The sequence below is a fragment of the Ipomoea nil genome, unplaced genomic scaffold, assembly GCF_001879475.1.
Source record: "Ipomoea nil cultivar Tokyo-kokei standard unplaced genomic scaffold, Asagao_1.1 scaffold1286, whole genome shotgun sequence".
Taxonomy (NCBI): Eukaryota; Viridiplantae; Streptophyta; class Magnoliopsida; order Solanales; family Convolvulaceae; genus Ipomoea; species Ipomoea nil.
In genome coordinates, this window is record NW_017617714.1 from 1,173,559 (window position 1) to 1,189,938 (window position 16,380).

The window sequence follows — 16,380 nt, forward strand, 5'->3', positions numbered from 1 at the left end:
AGGATTCTTGATAAGAAAAAAATTTGTGAGGGCATCTGCTCGTAGCAATTCAAATCTTGATTTGTCCAACGGTTTGGTAAACAAGTCTGCCAGGTTCTTGTCAGTGGAAATATAATCCAAGGTTATTTCTTTTTCTTCGACTAATTCACGGATAAAGTGGTGAAATATGTCGATGTGCTTTGTCCTGGTGTGTTGAATCGGGTTTTTAGAGATGTTAATGGTGCTGGTGTTGTCACACAATAGAGTCATATTTTCTTGATTTAGACCATAGTCCGATAAAATTTGACGCATCCAGAGCAGTTGCGTGCAGCAGCTATGTACTCAGCTTCTGCAGTACTGAGCGAGATTGAGTTCTGCTTTTTACTTATCCAAACCACTAAGTTTTTCCCGATAAAAAAAATCCATCAGACGTACTTTTCCTGTCATCGGCATTTCCAGCCCAATCGGCATCACTAAATCCTACAAGAGTTAAGTTAGTGTCATTTGAATACCAAATGCTGTAATTAAGCGTACCTTTAACGTATTTTATAATACGTTTTACAGCTTTCAGATGTGATTCTTTTGGATTGGCTTGATATCGTGCACACATCCCGACACTTAACATAATATCTGGTCTACTCGCAGTTAGATACGGTAGACTTCCGATCATACTTCTGTACAGTGTAGAGTCGACCGAAGTTCCTTTTTCATCTTTGAATAACTTTGTAGTCGTTGAAATAGGGGTTCGGGCGTCTTTAGCAGAGTTTAAACCGAATTTTTTCAAAAGTTTCTTGGCATATTTTTCTTGGGAAACAAAAATGCCGTCATTTTTCTAATTTACTTGTAATCCCAAAAAATAAATTAGCTCGCCAATCATGCTCATTTCAAATTCTTGTTGCATGGCTTTGATTAGTTGGTCAGTTGCACCTGTCTGCGTGGACCCAAAAACAATGTCGTCAACATAAACTTGAGCAATAGTTAAGTTTTTACCTGACTGTTTGATTAATAGCGTTTTATCATCTCTCCCTCGTTTATAACCATGTTGTAAAAGGTAGTGTGTGAGTCTTTCATACCAGGCCCCTAGGGCTTGTTTTAGACCGTACAAGGCCTTTTCTAATTTGTAGACGTAGTCCGGATGTTGAGGATCTTCAAACCCTTTCGGTTGAGCAACATAAATATCTTCCGATAGATAACCATTCAGAAAGGTCGTCTTGACGTCCATTTGAAATAGCTTGATTCTTAAAGCACAGACAATAGATAAAGGAAGACGTATTGATTCAAGCCGGGCAACTGGGGCAAATGTCTCATCGTAGTCGATTCCCTCAATTTGAGAGTAACCTTGGGCCACGAGACGAGCTTTATTTCGAGCTATGTTTTTAGCTGAGTCGGTTTTGTTCCGGAAGATCCATTTTGTGCCTACAACATTAACATTGTTAGGTTTGGGAACTACAATCCATACCTTGTTTCTTTCAAATTGTCCTAACTCTTCTTGCATGGCCTAGATCCAGTGTTCATCTGTTAAAGCTTCTTTGATATTCTTTGGCTCAAGTTTGGACGTGTAGCATGCATATCCGGCTAATTGAAGATAATCACGTTTAATTCCTCTGGTTCGGACACCAGAACTCAGATCTCCAATCACATTTTGAATAGGGTGTTCTTTCTGGATGCGTGTTAGAACATCAAGTGCATATTGATCTGCTTCGGAGTTAGTCTCTGGTTCTGGACTTGTTTGAGCAGTGACAGGTGTTGTCGTAGAAGATGTTGGACCAGACTCAGGGGTTTCTGAACTACTTGGAGCAGATTCTTGTACTGGTTCAGGTAGCAGAATTTCTACTATTTCATTTGGTTGATCATCAACCACAACGTTGGTTGACTCCATAACGGTTTTGGTCATTTTGTTGTACACTCGATATGCTCGGCTGTTGGTTGAATAACCAAGAAAGATCCCTTCGTCGCTTTTAGGCTCAAATTTTGCAACAGGGTTTCTATCCTTCAAAATGAAACATCGTGAGCCAAAAATATGAAAATATTTGAGGTTCGGTTTCTTACCTTTTCATATTTTGTATAGAGTTTGATTTGTGCCCGGTTGAAGATAAACTCGGTTTATGATGTGGCACACAGTATTCACGGTTTCAGCCCAGAACTTTTGAGGTAGAGCCTTTGCATTAAGTAGCACTCGAGCCATTTCTTGAATGGTGCAATTTTTTCTTTCAACCACTCCGTTTTGTTGAGGTGTTTTTGGCGCAGAGTACTAGTGAGTGATTCCACACTGGTTACAAAATTCTTCGAACATGTTGTTGTCAAATTCTCGCTCGTGATCACTCCAGATTCTAATGATTTGTTCACTTTTCTCCGTTTGGAGTCTTAGACTTAGAGCTTTAAATGCTCCGAGAGCTTCAGAATTTTCCCTAAGAAATAAAACCCACGAAAAACATGAAAAGTCATCAACGCATAGAAAAATATACTTCTTACCTCCAACACTTTCTGTTTGGATTGGTTCAATTGGATCCATATGCACCAACTCCAGGCAATGGCTGGTATTAATAGTCTTTTGTGCTGGGTGTGGTGTCCTTGTTTGCTTTCCTGCTTGATATGCGCTGCATATTCCAGTTGAGTCAACTTTCATTTTAGGTAGACCGCGAACACCTTCCATCTTGATAAGTTTATCAAGTGATCTATAATTTAGATGCCTAGTTTTTGATGCAACAACTCAGACTCATTTATGCTAGACCTGCAACACAAGATATCGTTTGTTAGAATATAGAAGTTGTATGTTGATCGCTTACCTTCCATAACACATTGCTTTTCATTATCTATGACGCTGCAGCTATCTTTGGACATTCCAGTTTTGGTCGCAAAGCTGGCTGATACTTGTAAGGTTGGCATGAAGGTCGTTCACAAGTAACACCTTTTTTAACTTGGGTAGACCTACAACATATAAAGTACCTACTCCAGTTACTTTTCCTTTGACTCCATCACCAAAGGTTACTTCACCTTTGCTTTTGTTTATGTTACTTAGAAATTTTGCATTTCCGGTCATGTGACGTGAGCAACCGCTGTCGAAGTACCACTTTTCCTCCCTACTTGCACTTTTAGCGTGAAAAGGTACAAGACAGATATAGTCAGCTTTCTTTACCCATACTTGTTTGGTAAACGGAGTAATGTACTTATGTTTATGCTTTTCCGCCATTTGGTCTTTGTAGAAGTAATAGCACTCAGGTCTGATGTGTCCTCACAGCCTGCAATAGTGACAAATGGGGTTATAAGGCTTATAAATATGTCTATTTTGCCTTACTATACCCTTGTTTTGGCTTCGCTGAGCTAGCATATGGAGTTGATTCACGGTTTTGCCTAGTTGAACTAGACTCAGGGATATCCTCTAGATCTGGACCAGATGACTTGACAAAAATGATTTTGTCTTTGTTGCTTCCGCCTGTGAAACCAAGACCAAATTTTGTAGAAGATTGTCTTCCCGAATCAAGAATTTTGTGAAGTGTTGAGGTAGTATCCATCATTTGAATTTTCGTTTTGAAAGTGTTCAGTTCCAGCTTCAGTGCATGTACTTCCTGTTTCATCTTCTCTTCTCCATCAGAGGATACTTTGAGTAATATATCCCTATATGCTACTTGATCCTTGAATACTTTTACAGCATTGTCTAATACCCTTGCTTCACTAGATAGTAAACGATTTGCTTTAAGTAAGGCTTCCCATTTGGGATACAGTTTGTTAAATTCTACTTCATAAGATACAGCTGGTGTGTCAAAATCTTTGGTCGAATTGTATTCGCCTCCCTCGGAGTCAGCTGGTTCATCAGGTTCTGAATGCGCCGCAACTCGAGCCATGAATGCTACGCAACTTGAGCCGTGAATGCTACAAAGTTACCTGATATTTCCTCTGTATCAGGTTCGGCTGCTTCAGAGTCAGGTTCATCATCACTCCAAGTAAGGGCTGACATGGACTTCTTCCGCCTAAGATACGTGGGACACTCAGCTTGGACATGGCCAAAGCCTTCACACTCGTAACACCTAATCCCTTTGTTGTTTGATTTTTCCTTAGAGTGTGTTGGACGAGGGGCAGCAGATTTGGGATTGACCACTCCAGATTTTGAACATGTTTTTGACACGCTTGAGCTTCCTCCTTTTTGAAACTTTTTGTTTTGAGAATTCCTTTGTGATACCTGTTTCAAAATTTTAGAAAACTTTTTAGTCAAAAATACAACTGAATCATCACCTGATTCATCTGGATCAGCAGTATCGTCCTGTTCTTTAGCAGCAAAGGCTACTGGTTTTTGCTTTTTAGTTTGATCTGTAAGTATTTTCACTTCGCAAGTTCTAAGGTTGCCCATTAATTGAGCTAAAACATTAAAAAAAAAAAAAAAAAAAAAAAAAAAAAAAAAAAAAAAAAAAGGAAAACTCGCCTTCTTTGGTGAGAAGGCAACCCATTGGATGGGCTACCTTCTCATCAGAGAAGGTTATTTTTTTTATTTTTTTCAATGTTTTTTTATAGGTGGTGGATCACATAAAAGTCAATGTTGAGCTTGAAACACCCATCTCCACATTGAAGAATATTTTGAAGACATCATATTCTGATTTGAATTTCAAGTAGAAGAAAGAATGAGAAAGGCATTCATGGAGTTCTATCAACAGCTTAAGCTTCTAAAGAGTTACTACCGGAAAGCTTCAAGTCTTATCCATTGGGTTGCCCGGGTTTTAGTTTTAGTTGTAGTTTTAGTGTTTTTCTTTAATAGTTTGATTATTAAAATAAAATAAATAATATTTATTAATGTTTGACTACATTTAATGAAGGTGATGCAAATAATAATACAATTGGATTTATTTCAAAACAAATTAACGAGCATGCTGAAGTCGTGACTTGTTTTATTTTATTTTATATTTATTTGCTATTATGTTTGCATTGTGGTGATATACTTATGTAATTATGTATGAGTTTTGTATTAGGTACATTTCTTATATTATTTAGATATACTAAAGTTTTTAAAAAGTCTTAACATGTAGGCTTTAATAGGCTCAAGGTAGAACTTATTTTGAAACATTTTTAATAACCTAAATATTAAATAGGCTTTTAAGAAGGCTTCAAGCCAGACTAGACTAATTGCAAGCTCAGGCTTGAGCCTAACAAAAAGCCTACATGCAGGCCCAGGCTTTAGATTTTATGCATGCTAATTGGGATGTCATGAAAAAAAAAAAAAAAAAAAAAAAAAAAAAAAAGAGCAATTAACTAATTAACGCAAAGATGTTGTTAACGTGCTAAAAATGCTAATTGTTTTTTATTTATTTTTTTTTTCGAGTTCATGAATAAATTTGGAACTTATTTGATTTCGGTGGCTTTTGTAACACCCATAAAAGTGTAATCTTTCCAACAAGAATATATATTACTCCTCAAACAAAAGAGCACAGACAGAATTTAAGAATACTAACCAACTCTTATAGGTTTTAATGTTTTATACATATTCCATAAAAACATAGGAGATAAGAAACAATACATAACACATCCGACTTTTTCGATTTTCCCCATCCCAAATGGCAGAATAACATCTCCAGCTATCTTCTGACTCTAACGCATCTCCACTAAATTAACTCACATTTGAAATGACTAAATTCACGAAATAATAAATTAAGAAATGGTGGGGGTTTAACAACCCCATCAGACATGTAAAGTTCACCTCAATATTTTTGCTTTGCAAAACAGAACATCTCATTTTACAGAAGGATACAGCGTGACGATGAATTAGCATTCCATCTTGTTCTTGATAATGATGTAGCGTGAAGTACTATGTAGTTCCAAGTTTTCCATCAAGCTTGTGATTCTGTGAAGAGACCCCAAGCTGTGATTTCCTTTCTGTACAGATTCCTTCCCTCACTATTTAATGGGATGATGAACAAAGGATCGTATATGGCATCCTATGATCCCCCATCAACTGAATTTGCCGAGCTCAATCTTCTTCTTAATCGCCTTTTGTCCATGATATACGAATGAATCAATTATTCCCGACACCGTAAATATACCTGAGCATGATCATAGCAAGCAATCTTACAGGAGAATATGGAATGACTAACATGATTTGCCCACTACTAACAATTTTAACTTACAAATAGAAATGAGAGTACACATAAAGAACCACAGTAGAATGACAATCAATATTGGATTAAAGGGAAGAGTGCTGCAAGGGTCTGTATACTTTCTAATAAATAGAGGTATAAGACTAAATATCAATGCATGTTGTTTCTCATGAGAAGAAATGTTATACCCTTTTTAAAGGGGCAAAAACTTGTGTCAGATTTGTCTCACAGTCACGGATCCTTGTACGTGGTACGGGTTGGGTCAAGATGAAAGTGTAATACTTATACTGAAAAATGTAATAATAATCAGGAATAAAGTGTTTATTACTTGTATGAGAAAGTGTAATATTTTTGAGAAAAAATGTAATACTTTTACATTTTGATTTAAAAGTATTACATTTTTCTCCAAAAGTATTACCTTTCCTTTATAAGTAACAAACACTTGCCAACATTTACTTATAAGGGAAAGTGTAATACTTTCAAGGAAAAATGTAATACTTTTACATTCTAAAATGTAAAAGTATTACATTTTTCCTCAAAAGTATTACATTTTCCCTTATAAGTAACCAACACTTTATTTCTTATTAGTATTACATTTGTCCGTATAGGTACAACATTTTCATATTGACCAGACTTGACCCGACTCACGGAATGGTCTCACACAAGTGTGCCCCTTTTAAAGGAGATTAGAAATATTAGACTTGATTTTTCTAACCCAGCTACAAAACTATTGTTATATACACTTGAAAGATGAGAAGAGATGGAAGATGGACTTGTACCTCCAACTATTGCACAAACATTTGTCAGAAAATGTAAAAATGATATGTGTTGCTCTGTGAATGTCACCTGAATCAGTAAAATTGAAATGATAATTTGTTCATCAGGAAATCTACATGGTGTATACAATGATAGACACAAAAAAGAATTAGCTTCATGAAACAAAATTTGGATTTTCATTCATGAAAACTAATCTAGTCAAGCAATGACTCCTGACCTTGATTGGTGAAAGATCATAAAAGAAGAATACTCCAGGAATAGCCTGAACGGGGCCTACTTCTCCTCCCCTAAAATGTTCAGTTACAGAGAACTGCAGGAGGTCAAAAGCAGGCACACTGTAGCATCAGGTCAGATAAGTAGAAGAAACAAAACTTGCAAAATTTGCAAGAGCATCAAACCTGATTTGTCTGTATGGTGTGCCCATTCACATCTGTGTAGACAGTAGGTACCACCTATGACAAAATAAAGAGTATATTTTAATAATGTCCAAAGGAAAATAAGAATTAGTTGATTGATTCTTATAACTGTTGGTATTCTATACTCAATTTATTTAAATGATTTTTCAATGAACATGTTTCCAAGTAGTAGGAAACCCCTGAATAAATGGACTCTGTTTTAAGCTTCATGTAATTTTAGAGTAGGATTTTCAAGTACATGTAGATAGTAGACCTATCTGACATTCTGCCCTTGCAGGCTTGCATTATAGCCATATCTAAGATCTGATGCTCACACCTGGGTACCAACTAGCAATCAATCTTTGCTTTTTTATTTTTAAGGTAGCACATTGTGCTTATATTTACCAAGGAATAGGGGGAAACTCATCCACAAAATTATACTTCCATACAAAATAGAAGATCTATTTTTAGTTATGTATGAGACTCAAATATTACATTCCAATCAAACTTTCCATCACTCTATGTGTATAGTCAATGTAGCTTTCATTGGGACAATTATGAAAACTCACAACTGAATTTGCTTGAAGTTCAAATAGTACTTGACTACTTGTACACATACCTATCATCTCAAAGGAAGGAAATAACTTAAAGGGGATTTCTGATCCAAGTAGCTCACAAAGCAATCTATGGACCAGAAAACAGTGTTGTCAATGTTGTAAAAGTCAGTAGGCTCAGGCAGTTGATGGGTGTCTAGCGCCTAGGCGCTAAAGGAAAAAAAAGAAAAAAGAAAAAAAGAACAGTTCTTATATTTTTCCCATCATTTAGACAAGTGGTAAGTTAAATAATATTATAAAAATTAATATAGCCCTAGTTATCTCCCAAAATGCCAAAAGCCCAAAACCGATTGAAAACTCCAAATGGGTAAAGGAATTGTGAAAACCTCAAAACCACAAGTTAGGTGAACTACGGCAGTAACTCATGACTAGTGAGCAGCGACAGCAAGACTGCTAGACTTGGGACTTTAAGGACAGGTGATGGCGCGAACAGTCCCTCTCAGCTGCAGCGATGGGCTGTCAACTGTCGTCCTTCTCGATGGAGTCATTGCGACTCGCAAGCTGGCAGGCAGTGCCGAAGGGCAACTGGATGATGGCAATGGCATCTCTAAGTCTCATGTTTCTCCATGTTTATGTTCTATTATAAGATTTGGAGAATTGGAGGCTGTGTGCCCTGTGCCCAACAAATTTTAGGCCCCCACAACCCTAAAAAAAAATAATAAAATCAGCAGAGTAGGCCGACTAGTCAGCCTGCCGATTAACATAGATACTATTGCCTACATTGTCTCAGCCTATGGGCACTTAGCGCCTAGGCACCTCTAGGCCAATTCAAATTTAGCATTAATCGCCATTCTATTCGATTGTATGACTAGTTGGCCGATTAGTCAACAAATCACCTATTTGGCCATTTATTTTTGTTATTTAATTAGGGTTGTTTCGCTCAAAATGACAGTTTTTAAGCAAAACAACCCAAAAATCAGGTAGAAGTAAATAACAATGAACAAAGAGCCAGACCGAAAGGAACAGGCAAACAACCCTTCAAACCTCAGCCTTACCAGTTTCATCAACCACTGCACAGCTCACAACTACCCCATTGCCAGTCGCAATTGGAGAAGCAACTCTGCTCGCCATTGCATGCCAATAGTTAATGGTCGACACTGAGACACTGGTCCATGACCCCCAAACTCGAGGTTTTCAAATTTTCTTTTTGGCTTTCACTCTTCTCCTTCTCCTATTAATTTTTGAAATTAAAAGTAAAACCCTAGTCATTAGGCTTTTACCTTTCCACTTTTCATTTTGGGTCTTTGTTTTATTTTAGACACTAAGGCTTTATCTTGCCACTCCCAATCTCTAATTTTATTTTCAAGTTGAGCACTAGGTGGTGCTAGGCCCATCAAACGCCAAATGGATGCCTAGCACATTTTAAATCCTTGCCAGTAATGCAGTAAAGAAAATGATAAACCCTAAGACATGCAGGGAATTATGCAAAATTACCTTGATAAAATATTGATACATCCCATTTGGAGTTTGTTGTGTCCACTGCACACTGCAATTAAGAATGAAAATAGACTTTTTGATAGGAATTGTGCGTCAAAAAGTGGGATAGGAGGGCAAAAACAATGAAATTTAGTAAAAATTCAACATTTTGTCTCCAAGAAAGTTTGAACCTTTGGCACAGTAAGCAAAACAAATAGTGTCTTAACTCTTAACACATAAGATAATGCTGAAACAGAGGGTAAGACCGCAAGATGAAAAAACAATACCATGCTAAAGTGAAATCAAGTAAAAGAACTGCAAGGGAGAAAAAAAATACCCATCAAGAGGATTCACAATGCCAGGGAAATAGTCTCCAAAAGTCAACCTATTGATCTTGTGACTTATCTGTGATAATATATAGCAGGTAAATAATATAGTTCACAAACAAATACAAAGAAGCATAAAAGCAGAGCATGGTAAAACTCAAAAACTAATCTGAAAAAACTGTACTTGTTTTAAAAATTAAGTCAGACATATCTTACATTGAAACTACCCTTCTGGAAAGTAAGGATGTCATGGACATGAACACTAGATTGCTGGAAACTCTTTCCTGGTGCAAAATGAAAATTACCAGCCACTTTGTTCACTTCCAAAAATCCATACAGATTACATCCTTCGCCATCTTCTTCTTTGATTCTCTGAAGAAAACCTTCTCTTTTGCACTAATTCCACATGGAAAGTGATGGAAGGAAAAGGTAAAAGTCAGCTATGTTTACAAATCAATGAAATCTCAAAACATCTCATCACTCTTCAAATTAAGGCACAAGCAAAGTACCCCCATTTTCCAAACCCAAGTGTTTGCTCTTATAGATATATAAATGGGTACAACCAGCACGGATAGTCTACTAAAGGCATTATAAAACATGAATCTTGAATTACCAAAATACTATAAAAACCTGGTCAATTATGTCTGGATCTGATATTGCCCAGCCTTTCTTTCTATAAGCTTCACGAACATCTTCACATGAGTTACAACAATCATCATCTGACTGCAAGAATAAAAGGGTCATGCCCAAAGACCTTGGTAAAAGTTTTAAACGTAAACCTAGCATAAAAATGACCATCCAAGATTCAAAGCTCAATGGTAAATGCATTACACATATTTGGTGAAAAGTGAAATGCTAAATTATTTTAAATTTAAAAAGAAATCAAGGGAGATAGTGGGAAACTCAAATTGTTTTAACTGGGCAAGAAGTAAAATTGATGGTTTAAATTATTGATGCAAAGATAAACCAAAATTTGAGTTGAATGCAAAAAAGAGCTCAAAGATTGAAGTTGCAGCTGACTAAACTTGCTCCCCTTTTCTAACAGCAAATATAGTAACTATAAGGTACCTAAATGTCTTCCAAATCTATCATTACAACATGTAGCCAAAGGCCTTCTTTCAAATCTATTATCATAACCAATATAGAGTGGAATATGCATAACCACAAGTTACAAAGTGCATCATGTATTATGGGCTATTTCTGAAAGCTAACAAAAAGCATACCACTTCTGCACCATAACAAGAACCGCAGTATGTCTCGTTGTGTTCAAGCCTGCCACCATGTCTTTGTAAAGGTTTTTCAATCTATGACACCAATAACAAGTAGGACAAATTAATAAAGGAAAGGAGGCTAAATCCAGACCAGAAAAGAAATCTTTATTTTGTTAGCACCCATGGCTGCAATGGATATATAAATCCAATTCCTAGAATCTTCATGTAATATTTATGGTGAGCATAGTTAAAAAGAAATGATAAAAAAGAAACAATAAGTTAGATCTTAAGCATTCCCAGCACAGATACAACATACAAGGCATTTCTCATGATTCAATGAATACATTTGTAATGAACTTGACAATTCAAACTTCTTTCTCTAACGCACCTTAGGAGCACCAATACCATCCTGTCTTGTTTCTATTACATTACCATGAGAATCAAGCCTTTTCTTGATGATATCATGCCTCTGCAATTATACATGTAATCAAAGTCTATTAGAACTAATTACAGTTTGGACAAAAACATCAGCATATGGGTGTTAATTTTCTAATCAACTTTTCTGCTATACACTTTCATAACTCAAAGCACCATAGTTAATCCTACAGTTTATTCTTAGTCAATTTGCATGATAAAAAATGACAGCAATAACACCTAGTAAAAGAAAGACAACTGAGCTCTAATGCTTTTCCTAAAAGCACACAAATATTATCCTAATTTCTCAGAGGAAATCTAAGGGCCTGTTTGGTTACCCAAAAGAATTTCCATTTTCTGTTTCTAGTTTTCTAATGTATGAAAATTTTAAGTGTTTAAAGGTCACTAGATAAATGATTTGAAAATGGAGTAGAATTTAGATTCTTTTAATTTTGTATTGAGTTTCAAAGTTTATATATTGATAAAATTTGCAGTCTAGAATCGTATTTCAATTCTGATAATGACATGAATCAAAATTATTTTAAATATCAAAAGTTTTTGGTAACCCGAAACCACTTATAAAAATTGAGTCAAAAATAAAATTGAAATTTATCACACACACACACACACACACACACACACATATATATATATATATATATATATATATATATATATATATATGTATGTATATATATATTATGGATCAAGTCTTAAATTTGATATATTCGAATTTCATATCTTCTAGGTAATGCATATCTGACACCTTAGAGCATCTCCGACAGGCGACGACTTTGGTTTTTTGTCAGGGTTTTTTGCCACAGGACTATAGGAGGGAGGAGAAGAGGAAAAGGGGGGAAAAAACAGCTGACGAAAAAGTAAAAATAATAATAATAATAATTCTTTTTTACATGCCCAGCGGGTGCAGCTGGTGCAACGATTTTTCCTTTTTTTTCCACAGGACCCACAAAAAAAAACATTTTACTGCATATACAAAATCTTCTCTCCTCTTTTCTCTTCCCTCCACCTCACCTCTCTCCTCCAAGAAAGCAAAAAAAAAAACCCTTAAAAAAGCATTGATGGAGATGCTGTTATAGTGGATGGTGTATGTAGTGGGCCATAGCGATTGGCGTCAATAGTAGAAGATAAAATCAAGATCCATAGTGGTCAACCAAAAATAGCAGTAGTGGTTGAGGAATTAAGTGAACAAGGGCAGGGAAATAATTGTTGTTGGGTGGCATGAATAGCAATAGTGAGTAAAAGAAAGCAATGGGGGTAATGATGATAGTAGTGTTGGTAGGTAGGTGGTAATTGTGGGGGGTTGTTAAGTGTTGGTGGAGGGTAAGTAGGTGATGAAGATCATATCACGTGAGAGGAACAAGGAGATGGGATAAACACCAATATATAATAACATAGAAGACACAATCTACATGCTTACATACAACGTCAAGGTGTTGCTCTCCACTTATATCCATTGCATCAACACTGAGGATGGAACATGGAAGCGCAGGAAAGGAGATATCAAACTGCAAGTAGAGAATGGATGACAAATTAGTTTTTTGATAAAATGATACTACACCTGCATAATTGGATGTTTTACAGAAATGAACATTGCAAAATTAAAGCTGGAATTATATACATGCATGCATACGAATGTACATACATATTACACACACTTGGGATAATTTATTAAATGAGTACGAAATAGGAATTGCATACAATCAATAAACTAATTGAAGGCAGTCAATGCACACCCATTGTTTATATACATTAGAAAACAAGAATATTTTGAAATGTAATTGACTTTCATCATAAAGGGTTAAAAGAAGAACTTAATATCTTCTATTCACTCTGTTAGAGGAATAGGGTGTTAGTTGAGAGGATCTCTCTTAGCCTTAGTTTAGGTGTTTGAAATCTATGGCTAGGATTAGTTCTTGTCTTATATAAATAGCTCTATACTTCCTTGTACATCGACACACAGAACATATAGAAAATATACAAGATAGTTCATTGTTTAACACCCTCCCTTAAGACATTGTCAATTTAATGAATTAACAAATGCACCCATATATGTAAAACATTATCCCACATTAATATTATGATTATTATCTTACATTGATACGAAGTGTTTCTCCTCTTGAGGTATCTACTACAAGCTGTGTCTCAGTTACAGCATGGAGATATAGTCCTGCAAAGGAATCATAAGAAAACCAGATATGAGACACACCATGCAGGAAAGAATATAGAGAACTTGGTAGGACTTATTTCCCTTATTGTTGAATAAGGAGCATATAGTAAACCTAATTCAAGCTAATTTTGAAACTAAACTTATTGTGCTCTCTATAATACAGAGAACTTGAAATGCTGCAGGTTCTGGAAGATGGCCTCAGCAGGAATTTTCACACAAAATCAATGCTTTAACCACATCATGGTCACCTTTGTTTTTGCCTACCCTAGTTGGAAGTAAAATCAATGTTCTGAAACCAAAATGCAAAATCAATGCCACACATCTGTAAAGATGTTTCCTTGCTACATCTGGGCTCTAGAAAAACTTGTAGTACATCTTATTATGTTAAAGCTTCATAGTTGACAAGATCATAATTCTCTATGCGCAGGCCAAAAACTAAGAAGAATGTATTCTCCACAGGCAATTGCTTCTATGAAGAATGAGATTAATTATTTCAGACAATAAAATTGTTTAATTTTTTTTTAAAAAAAATAAAAATAGAAGTGTGTATATATATATATATATATATATATATATATATATATAATCATTCACAAAAAATATACATAGGAACACAGTTTGTCTTCTTAAGGGCACTTACGAAGCGTTCACAAACTTCCACCAAAAGGAAAAAACAAACAATGACAATTGCTCTTGCTTCTTCCTAGTAGTGTTTTCAGTTTATAAAAGCACAAAAGCTACCACCATAGTAAAGTCATTGACTTTGCAAACATGCCAAAAGGGATCCAATCATCCAAATGCATGAATGTGTGTTTTACAAGGTTTAAAAGGCGGAAGCATGCCTTGAGGCATTTTGTAATGTTCATGCGAGGCGTAAGCCTCGAGGCACATTGAAGCGTAAGCCTCAATTTTTATAAAAAAATATATCAATAAATTATAAATAGTGTTCACAAAATACACCAGAATCTAAGATTAGAGCTGGATGCGATCATTGCGATGCGAGTATGCGACGGAAATGAAGCTTAAATGTTGCGATGTTCCGAGGCTGTGAAGGGTTTTAATCCCTTTTTTTTCTTTTTTTTTTTAATAATCCCAGGTCGAACCCATAGGTGAGGCGAGCTCATTAGGCGTCTGGTCTCCACCGAACGAACGCCTAGGCGACACCTTGATAACCATGTTCATCATTTTCACTCACAAGCCATTCATGATCAGATGGCAACTCATCAATCAACAAACTATCTTCATCAATGTGTTTATCATGCATTTAGAAGGGTATGATAACTTTAAATGTCAAATCATAATTAATCTTGATTTTCCACAATGCTTTACAAAATTTTTATCTTAACCTCTCCCTACATACAAATGCCATTTAATAGATAAGTCATTTTTAAGTGTGATGAATGTGTGTTAAGTAATCAATAGAATCTACGGCCTACCAGAAATTGTCTCAAACATTCAATTTCGGATAATTGTCTATTCAATTTGCCTAAGCTTCTTTCATTAATACCATTTCCATCTGCATACATTGTCTAACAGTTTGAAAATAATAATAATAATAATAATAATAATAATAATAATAATAATAATAATAATAATAATAATAATAAATGCAACTACACCAAATTCATAAAAAATGGAAACATGAAGAATAAATTCAGAGAAGATCAATCCGTGCAATTAAAATCCAAACTAACATATCATGCCAAAATTTAAAATTAAAACCAGTTAATCATCCAACGAACACCAAAACTCATTTAATAAACATTCGTGCGTAATAACATAACGGCGCGTGCACGCACAAACATAGAGAGAGAGAGAGAGGGGAACATACTGAGCTCCGAAAAGAACAGCAAGAGCATGACGACGGAAGATGCTAGGGTTATAACGCCGCCGGAGAGAGTTCTGCTGTAGAAATCTTCATTGATCTTCGGGTACGCGTCCAAACCTCGAATCCTACTCATTATATTATCCATCTATTCTCCCTCTTAATCACAAAACCTCCCTCTAACTATATATAATTTATTCCCTATATTTATTGAATATTTTTATATATACGGTATACTTGAAAATTAAAAAACAAAAACGAAGAAGGAAAATGAAAAATTGGAGAATTCAGGTTTGATTATTGTTTTGTTATCAGCTTAAACACCTCGCTGATTATTACACGAGGCGTTTAAGCCTTCTTCAACTGCTCCTGAATAAAACTGAGAAATTTGTTCGAAAGATCGAAACAATGATTGATACTAAAGAGGTATGAGAAGACGGAGACGACTACCGAGAAATGCGCATTCTCCTCATCTGGGCCTTGGGCCTCGGGCCTCTTGCTGTAGGGCCGCCCGAAATCATTTTTCAGATTTGGATTATGTGCATTGTCCTAAGCCCTATGAAATGTCAGATTATGCCGACTTTGAATAAAAGCAATTGTTATGCCAGGGAAGTGTACCTGGGTCCAAAACGGCAAATTATATCGTGCACCGCGGTGCATAATCGATTATATACCGAGTTTCAAAACGACGTCGTTTTGTTTAATGAAAAAAAATGGCATTCGTTTCGCACCGTTCGGCAAAAAGTAACTCTGTTATTCAGTTTCATTTTGTATACACTGCAGTTTCAGTTCAACACAATTACAGTTTCATTCGCTATTTATACACTCAAATATGTGAAAATGTTATTTAATTTTATTTTATATACACTATAGCTTCATTAAAATACAGCTACGTGATCATTTCGATATAACTACAGCTTCATTGCACAATATACACTTAAATATGTGAAATGTTATTCAGTTTCATTTTATATACACTGCAGTTTCATTTCACCACAACTACAGTATCATTTTGATATAAATGCAGTTCCATTTGATAATATATAAAATAATACGTGACGCAGTGTTGGTTTAGATACACTGTAGTATCAGTTTAGATACACAGTAGTTTCAGTTGGTAATTAACACACCAAAAAAATGTGCGCTCCGTTAACA

At 35.5% G+C, this 16,380-nt stretch overlaps 1 protein-coding gene across 2 annotated transcripts; it reads right to left on the bottom strand.

Annotated features, from left to right (window-relative positions):
- Positions 1-5,352: 5,352 nt before the first annotated feature.
- On the bottom strand, positions 5,353-15,696 carry LOC109184845 (endoplasmic reticulum-Golgi intermediate compartment protein 3-like). 2 transcript variants are annotated; one of them, XM_019334896.1, is made up of 13 exons: positions 15,232-15,688; positions 13,327-13,400; positions 12,655-12,738; positions 11,187-11,267; positions 10,811-10,891; positions 10,218-10,310; positions 9,804-9,983; positions 9,599-9,666; positions 9,280-9,331; positions 7,235-7,288; positions 7,054-7,146; positions 6,839-6,905; positions 5,353-6,005 (listed from the first exon to the last, which is right to left on the bottom strand). In XM_019334896.1, exons 1-13 carry the CDS (start codon positions 15,371-15,373, stop codon positions 5,914-5,916), a joined length of 1,161 nt encoding a protein of 386 aa, XP_019190441.1. In that variant the 5' UTR covers positions 15,374-15,688; the 3' UTR covers positions 5,353-5,913. The 2 variants fall into 2 exon arrangements, with proteins under 2 accessions (XP_019190441.1, XP_019190442.1); XM_019334897.1 differs by lacking the exon at positions 9,804-9,983 and having other exon boundaries at positions 15,232-15,696.
- Between the last annotated feature and the right edge of the window lie 684 nt (positions 15,697-16,380).

What these genes read in the sequence shown, in the direction of transcription:
- LOC109184845 (XM_019334896.1), bottom strand. Translation starts at nt 15,373, where the DNA reads ATGGATAATATAATGAGTAGGATTCGAGGTTTGGACGCGTACCCGAAG. An exon ending in GAGAAACACTTCGTATCAAT is followed by an intron (nt 12,739 to 13,326) that starts GTAAGATAATAA and finishes CTCTACTTGCAG; the next exon opens with TTTGATATCTCCTTTCCTGC. An exon ending in TGTATCAATATTTTATCAAG is followed by an intron (nt 7,289 to 9,279) that starts GTAATTTTGCAT and finishes ATTTTGTCATAG; the next exon opens with GTGGTACCTACTGTCTACAC.